The sequence below is a fragment of the Chaetodon auriga genome, chromosome 3, assembly GCF_051107435.1.
Source record: "Chaetodon auriga isolate fChaAug3 chromosome 3, fChaAug3.hap1, whole genome shotgun sequence".
Lineage (NCBI taxonomy): Eukaryota > Metazoa > Chordata > Actinopteri > Chaetodontiformes > Chaetodontidae > Chaetodon > Chaetodon auriga.
In genome coordinates this window covers 6,618,994-6,627,700 of record NC_135076.1, presented here as the reverse complement: position 1 = coordinate 6,627,700, position 8,707 = coordinate 6,618,994, and the positions used below count along the sequence as shown (strand labels likewise).

General features: G+C 43.6%; 1 protein-coding gene across 1 annotated transcript; it reads right to left on the bottom strand.

Moving 5' to 3' along the window:
* Positions 1–3,202: 3,202 nt before the first annotated feature.
* On the bottom strand, positions 3,203–6,935 carry foxf2b (forkhead box F2b). The gene is made up of 2 exons (XM_076721779.1): positions 5,797–6,935; positions 3,203–3,904 (listed from the first exon to the last, which is right to left on the bottom strand). Exons 1-2 carry the CDS (start codon positions 6,770–6,772, stop codon positions 3,732–3,734), a joined length of 1,149 nt encoding a protein of 382 aa, XP_076577894.1. The 5' UTR covers positions 6,773–6,935; the 3' UTR covers positions 3,203–3,731.
* Positions 6,936–8,707: the final 1,772 nt, after the last annotated feature.

The following is an 8,707-nucleotide window of genomic DNA, read 5'->3' as shown; positions in this document are numbered from 1 at the left end:
ACCGTGTGGTTTCTGTGGGTGCTGTAGTTCATGGCACACTGGCATCATCATCATCATCATCGTCGTCATCATCATCATGTGTTCTGTGGATATTTGATAAACTCTAAGCACTATGTCAGTGCAGATGACAAAGACCTCATGGCAAGTCCTGAATTATTACCTGTTCTGAAGGACCATTTATCACTTTGTTTATCCAAATTACCACAAACAAGTGGTGAATGGGGCCCACAAGTAGCTTCTATGCTTTGGCCCCCTGATGGGTTAATCCAGCCATGGCTCTAAATACTGTGCTTATGTCGGAAAAGCATTCCATAGGTGTAAATTACTGACTCAACACTAAGTTTACACTCACCTCGAAGTCTTTTGAAACATCGCTGAAGTATTCATTGTACAAATATATAAATCAGGGCTTCATCTGGATCAGTAATATGATAATGCATCTCATATACATATACACAGTACATGAATGTATTAAATTCATTAGGATGGAGAAGGTCAATGAGACAGAGGCCACATGTGAAATATTTGCCTTTAGTGATTTATTTTAGTTATATAAATGTAAAATGGGCCAATGCTTCTCACTCTGCTTTGTGTATGCTTCACTGTCCAACAGCAGAAATGACCTTTGTGTGGTGGTCTCAGTCACTGGGTGGCGCTGTACTCCACCATATTGAAAGTTCAGCAGCCGCAAAACCCTTGTCATGGAAAATCCTGCAGCTGCAGCAGGACCACTTTGTGTGACTTTCCATCATGGAGGGTTGCATCCAGGAAATTAGAGAGTACTGTTAAAGACTTTTTTTTTTTTTATATCAATCATCGCTGATGCTGTTCTTTACTCTCCCCGCTGTCAGTCACACATGACATTTGTTGAACCCCAAACTGTTCAGGCCACTTGATGAAGATCAACAGGATTCACTCAGTCCCTCGCTCGCTGTGTTTTTCTGACACTGATTCTGGATCTGAAGCTTGCTTACAAGCAGATTATATCATCATATATCAAATTATGTAAAAGATTTCCTGCATAAATTGCTGCCAGACCCTTCCTTTTTGTCTGCATCATAGCATAGGACCACAGGAGAATTTATCCACATGTGAACTGGTGTTTCGCATGTGTCTTTTTGGGAAGTTCAAATGTGCAAAACGCTTCTTAATTCACATGTGGTTGCCATTTGTAATACCCTCACCTTCATTTTTACTTGTAGGAGAAAAACTATTTACAAAGTACTGAGCCCAGAAAAACCTTTGAAACCCAAAGTGCACTTTAATTAACAAACACTGAGCTATTAAACATCCCAGTTTATAGGACGCAAATAGTGACTCCACAGAACATTTTAACAAACTGGGATTAAGTCAGTGACCTATAAGGAGCTGCCACAGCCAAATCATATCTGTATACGTGTGACAGTCATGAGCTGCAGCATGTGATTCATGGCCAACAGACATGTAGACAGAAACAGAGTAACAGCACCAGTTCAGCCGCCCAAGTCTGCTTTCTGTTTGTGTGACGGGGCAGCTCTGCTCAGGCTGATCTGTTTACCGCACTCTAAAAATACCACTATGTTGCATTTCCATAGACGCAGGCCCTGTCGTTTCATTTGTTTATGTGGCGTCTTCAGATGTTGGCAACGCTGGATGTCCACATGGAGAGGAGCAGCCTCAGGATGCAAAAGACTTTCAGCTGTGATAGAGGTGGCTGTAAAACATGCAAAATGTGGAAGTATTCAAACTAAGAATGATCAGATTTTCTGAGGAGAAAAAAACTCTCTTCTTCTTTACGAAATCCCTTGACGCCGTAATCTAACTTTCAAGCGGTTTCTATATGTTTTGAGCCTCACACCTCATATCATCAGTCTACAACTGTTACTGCTCCTCTGTATGCTGCTTTGAAGTCATCCTGTTCCAATACCTCTTACCTCTCAACATTGGTGGAAAGTAACTAAGTGCATTTACTCAAATTACTTATGTACAACTTTAAAGTATGTGGACTTTACTTGACTATTTCTATTTTATACTGCTTTATAATTCTCCTGCACCTTTTAGAGGGAAATGGATGTTTTACTTTACTAGAAATTCACTGACAGAACAAATGACGAGCTGATAAGATGATTCCTTGTTTTGGATGAAACCAGCAGGATATACATTAACTCCACTGTGACAACATACACATTAAAATGCTGTTTATGTGATAATAAATAATTAATGGTAATCCAAAAACATATTATGTGTAATCACAGGGGCCACTCGGCTGTTTAATGAGTACTTTTACTTTTTATCCTTTGAATTTACTAATTCTTCTGTATTTTTATAAAAGAGAGATTAAAAATCTGAGACTTTTTCTTTGGAGTTACACTTCAGAGAAATGGAGCTTTATTTCATATAGTGGTATTGCTCCAGTTATTTAAGTAAAGGATCGGAGTAGTTTCTTCCACCATGAACCACCCCCATTATAATAACAACTGCACGCCAAAACAGAAACCGTTGAAATAATAGAAATTTCAGATTTAAATCATCATGAAATTAAAAACTAGGAATTAAACAGTAAAAGGATTTTTTAACTAAAAAATAAGATTTAAAGCAAGCATTTTGCAGGCAGCTATATGTTGCATATTAGGTTGTCTTAATGTACACTTCCCTTTGTTACTGAATGTCATTCATTTCAGACAATAATGCTAATTCAAAACCTGACCATCAACAAGTGATCAGAGTCTTTTTATGCCAAAGTAGCAATACCACAGTATGAAAACATGTCATCAACATCCTGCATCTAATCCGTTATATAAGTAACAGCAAAATATACTGAGTATGAAAAGTAAAAGTACTCATTATGCAGCAGAATCACTCATTGTATTATTTTATTAGAACTAGTGTTAACGTGTGAGAAGAACTTAAATGTTGCAGCTGTTTGCAACAGAGATAAGTTTAACTATGAGTATTTAATGTATCTACAGTCAAGCATAAAATATAAGAAACTGATTACAGGTTTTTCATGTTAAATCTTCTGCAAGTGAACTGCAGGCACCAAATAAATGAGTACAAGAATCTCAAACTGACTTAATGCTCTGAGTTAATTTCCATCAATGCTGACCACACTGGAAATGTGTGAATGGCCAGAAAGCAATATTAAATGTAATTATGTCTTTCTGCTATACAAACTTAAACTTTCTACATGAATGTGCATGGAAAGACAGAGGTCTGAAGGAGTGTAGCCTAAAATATATATCAGCTTTATTGAAACCTTTTACAAGACAAAAAGTTGGCAAAGGGTTATACATTAAGTGCAAGGTTTGTTGCAGTTCATGTTAGCCTAAAGCGTCATGTGTGTAGTTACTCTAATAGGATAGGACATAGGTACATAGAATATAAATTGTTTGCACGTGTTACAAGAGCAAACACTTGAAGAGTCGTGTTTCTGAAACTTCTTTTGAAGAAGAAAACGCTTGTCGGGGTTCATATAGGCAAAGTGGTTTTTAAAAGGCCTCTGGGGTTTCTTCATTCATTTCCTTCATTGCATAGTTTTCTCAAATCCAACCAAAAAGCTACTTTGGCTGCATGTAGGAGGCAAACGTGTGAGAGTGGATACCAGGATACATCCTGCAATGAATCCTCCAGAAAAAAAAAACCTCAAAAATAAGAGAAAATTCAAAATGTCAACTGTTTGTTCTCTGACGGACCTGCAGTTTCACTGTGACCGTCGTGGCCTCTCGTGTTTGAAGTCCACAGTGACACAGAGCTCACATCACGCAGGGTTTGATGTCCTGACAGACGCTCTGGGGATGATGGTGGTGGTGATGGTGATAGTAGGATCCGCCAGCCGAGGGGTGGAAGGAGGAGATGCCGTTAAAGTTTAACACAAAATCTTTCCTGTCGCACACCGAGGAATGGCTCTGATAACGTGGGATCCCCACTGAGGAAGTAGAGAGGGAAGACATTAATATTCAGTATGCTTTATGAACAGATTCTTCTTATTTTGAGCATCAGAAACCCAGAAATCCAAGCTAAAAAAAAAAAAAAAATCGTTTGTTGTGACCAGAAATTAATGTTTTACATGCTAAATCTTCTAAAAACTAAAATAGCCTGAGATGCTTCATAAAACGCAACATTTGTATTCATGTTGGTTCTGGTGTAAAATCTGGACTATGAACAAAAATATCAGGTAATGCGTTTCAAAACTGCAACAGAAGTCGTCCTGATCCTGTCACAGTGGCTTTAAAATGAATCAAACTGACGGCTGAGAACGGACAAGGCCTTGTTTTATTTACTGGAATTATTATTAGCATCATTAATATGTCTATATAAACACAACTTTCCCCTTAACCACCTCGTATGTGCGCGGACTTGCAGTGGCATAAATGTGTTATTTCTTTAAATAAATAGAAAAACCGTAATTCTTAAATAATAGTTTTGAATACTTCCACAAAGTGACAGCGCAATAATTTCCCCATTCAGTTGTATTTAAAAGGCACCGCTTTCCTTTAGCCAGTTTTTTCTTTTTTCTTTTTTTCTTTTTTTTTTTTAGCCAGACAGTCAATGCTTTTATTCTGATCTATAACCAATAACAATAATCTACACGAGGCATGTCTCCCTAGAGAGCCCTAAACTTGCAAGAATATTTAAATTAGACTCGGTGGCCGTCATTTTGAGTCTGTAAGTGAGCCTCTATTTCCACAAACGCAAATTGGAAGGCTGTGGCCTCGCCAAGGTCATAAGGACTCCAGATGTGGCTGTTTTTCGGGGGAAGACAGTGGGCTTTATCCCCCGGGCCACAGCTCGCTGCCCAGCGGCCGCTCCAGACAACAGACGAGCCTCTCTGACAGACGGTCGAGTCACCGACTGATCCTCCGCGCTGCCTCCATCAAGACGCTGCGTAAAGTTTAACAAGGCTCTCCGTCTCTGGTGGATACGCGGTGGTTGAAATCCTCCGCCGGTGTGGTCCGACCTGCACAGTCTTTGTTTGGTTAACCTCTGGGACCCTTTCGGGCTCCAGCATGGGTTACTCGCCTCGGTGAAATCCCCAGACTTTAGGAAAGCCTCAGTGTGTTGTGTTAGAGTAAATGAGCGTGAACTGGGGAGGTGAATTAGGAGCGCGATCACAAAATAGCTGTTTTTCTTCATCTATTTATTAAGCTAAATATCCCGTGAAGAAATCCAGCAGAGCCTGCAGACTGTGGATTGAAGACACGTATTACACATTAGCACCTCTAAGACTCTGAATCTAAATTATTTATTCTATTAAAATCGTTTAAAAACTAATTTTACTGAGCCACGCTGAGGCCAGTGCGTGGTCTTGAGTGGGTTTTTACAGTTCTATAAACATTCAAAGCTACTTTATTATTCAATAAAATAAGTTACACAATTATTAAATTATTTTGACACCCACAACTGTTGATCTTAATAAACACTTAGATGGAAATAACGAGGAGAAAATATATGATGGAATTGAATGGTATTAAATGATAAATATTAAATATTTTTATTATTGGCCTTGCCCGAATATGTGAACTCCCCTTTGCCATCATTTTGCCGGTCAAATAAGCACGACAATACTCATTTTAAATATTAGTTATATTTATGAATTATATGTCTTCATAACTGAGTTTGTACTCCTTAAAAACATTTAGAAGTGGTCACAGGCCGCTGCTGCACATAAAAAACTAAATGCAGTCTGTCCTGCAGATGAGGTGGAGGTGCTGCGGCGACTATTATCATGTGTTTTTATTCCTTTCATTTTTTTTAATGATGGTCCCCACAGATATTAGTCTGGGTTCATCATCACCAGTACGAGCCAGTTTGTGGTACCTGATATGTCGCTGGTGTGGCTGTCCCTGCCGTTCTGGTGAAGGTAGCTCTGCTCCAGGGAGTAAGGCGACATGCCGGAGTGTAAACCAGAGGATGCGGGGCTGCTGGAGGCTAGAGGCTGCTGTTTGATGTAGGGGGAGCCGCCGGAGGACGCCCAGTGTGCGGATGTACTGGCGTACGGGGAGTGGCCGTCCAGCGCGCTGGCCATGGCTGGAGAGGACGGTACGGGGCTGCTGCTGCTGTCCGGTCCGTACTCCCCGTTAGGCGGCACAGGACAGCTCGCCATGTATGTAGATCCGGGACTCGGAGACATGTGGGGTACGTGGTGGCCACCGCTCAGCCCGTCGTACCCCCCGGCCATTGAATTGCTCATCATGTCCAAATTGTAGCTGTTGCTGTGACAGGCCAGAGTGGCGGATGGAGCTTGAAAGTCAAAACTCTGCGGGAGAATGGAGGTCCCGAAGCCTATGCCGTTCATCATCCGATACATGGGCTTCAGAGCTTGACATTTTCTTCTGAAGCCTCTGGGTCTGCGACGAAACGAGCCTTCCTCGAACATGAACTCACTGCCCGGATCGATGGTCCAGTAGTGGCCTTTTCCCGGCCTGCCCAGCCCTTTGGGCAGCTTGATGAAGCACTCGTTCAGCGAAAGATTATGCCGCACCGAGTTCTTCCAGCCCTGATACGAGCCCCTGAAGAATGGGAAGCGAGCCTGGAGGAACTGGTAGATCTCACTGAGTGTCAGTCGTTTGGTCGGGGAGCTCTGTATTGCCATAACGATGAGAGCGATGTAGGAGTAAGGAGGCTTTTCCGGTCGCCTTAAACCGGAGGTAGTCTTCTTCCCTTTGATGGCGGTGGACGAACTTTCTGTGGCGGCTTGTGGGCTCAGCATGGCGGGGTGCAGGACGCCGGACGCCGGGCTGGATCTCAGAGGAGGCGGAGGGTCCAGCTGCTGCTGAGGGGTCTCGGTCGTCATGTCAGCTCTGACGCACGACTGGCGTAGAGTGAAGAGAGGGAGGGAGAGAAGACGAGCCGCGAGATGTTTCCGAAGAGAAATATATCGGGATCCGGCGGTCAGTGTCCTTGCAAGTGAGCGTTACACCGCCAGTGGTCCTCAGTATCCTAGCGCAAAATGGAGTGAAATCTGTCTCCAGTTACGCACGACTCTCCCGTTACGCACGGTGCTCCCTTGACGCATGCAGAACGCACGGCGGGTACGCACTGATAGAGAGAGGAAGAGGAAGAGAGAGTGGGGGGAGCTGGTTATCCACTGGAGACTGAGAGTCCAGGGCTGCAGCTCGACACAGAGACTCCACTGGGTGTCACAGCGGCGCTAAGTGGTGCTGTTTGGCGCGCCGGGTGGCCATCGACCACCTTAATAGTTCCTCAAGTGGAGGAAACGCGAAAACCCCTCGACTTATTGCGCACAACAGTCCAGCCAAACAAAGCTCGACCACCTATCATTTCATGAATCTTTCTTCCCTCTGCGAGTCCCCCCACCCCCCAACTCCCCCACCCCTTCTCCTCATCCGCACTCTGCGCCTGCAAATCTCCCTGAAATCAGTGACGAATAGAGCCACCCCCCTCCACCCTCTTGCCAAGTCTGGCCCAAGTCCACCCACCGTTCTCAGCAGCGTTAAAGCCCTTCATTCTCTCCTCGTCTTCTTTCTTCCCCTCCCACCTCCTCTCTCCAACTTCGGACTACACGCAATTAAGTCATCTATCAAACCTCCCCCCGACATCCCAATCAACAGCGCCACACGCCAGACGCGCAAGTTAAAAAACGAGCTTTTCTGCCCCCACCTCTGGTCCTGCATGTATGAAGTAGTGATCTCAGCCCGATGTGCCACGGATCATACATTTTCCTGACACAATATAAACCACCACAATATGTGCAAAAAGCCCAGCTTGCAATTTAAACCATGATGCCCCAAAACATTCACTTGGGCCTACACGATATCTGCGGCAGCAAATACCCAAACGCGTCGCCGTGAAGCAATAAAAAAAGCACCATCTTGTACTATTTGTATTATTTTGCTCATAATTTCCTCCCAAACTGGTCCAGAGGATAACAAAAACAAACTGTCGCTGTGCCGGGCTGGGGCGAGGAGTGTGAGAGATGGAGAGGTGGTGGTCTTTACCGTGCGTGTGTAAGCAGGGGGTTGCTCTGAGTAAATGACTTTGACATGAGTGGAAGCAGGCTTTTTCCATCAAGCCCGGCCCTGGATACCACACACAGCGCGCCAGTGTCAGCTTACCGCCCCGGGCCAGAGCCGGTCCCATGGGCCCCACGTTCATTAGAGACAGAAAAGCGAAATTAGGCGAGCGGGCGTCGACAGTTTCCTCCCCTATGGAGACATCACACACAGATTTGTCCAACATGATGGAGTTATATATCCCATAAAGGTAATATCAACATCCGCGCAGCGTCGGAGCAGAGATCATTGGGCTTCGAGGGAGGGGGGAATGCGTCAAGTTTTGTGGCTGTCGCTAAACTGAGGGCTTTTTGGTGGTGTTGTGCATGTTTGTCGCGATGTCTTTTTCCTTATATTTATTGATTTCTAGTCATGCATAGGTAATTTTCAGGTATTTTTTTCCGACGGCCCTGTGATGTGGTTGGTAGTAGATAAAACAACACCAGTGGGGGGAAAAAAAAAAAAAAAAACCATAACTCGATATTTTATTTTCGTACTCAAATCTCAGTTTGTGCTCGTGTTTACTGACGCAACCTTTTTAAATTTAGATATAGCCTGGAGGATTTTCCAAACAATTACCAGCAACAATAACCTTTGCACTTTGCACAACAAAGGATGTGCGGATAAAATCATTTTCCACCGTGACACACAGCGCAGTGTGGAGGATCTTAACGGCCCCAGAAATTTCCTGCGACATCAAAACTTATGACCCCCGC

Excerpts from the sequence above, each read along its gene's own strand:
- foxf2b (XM_076721779.1), bottom strand. The coding sequence starts at position 6,772 with ATGACGACCGAGACCCCTCAGCAGCAGCTGGACCCTCCGCCTCCTCTG. Across the intron at positions 3,905-5,796 it reads CCACACCAGCGACATATCAG|TGGGGATCCCACGTTATCAG; the intron begins GTACCACAAACT and ends CTACTTCCTCAG.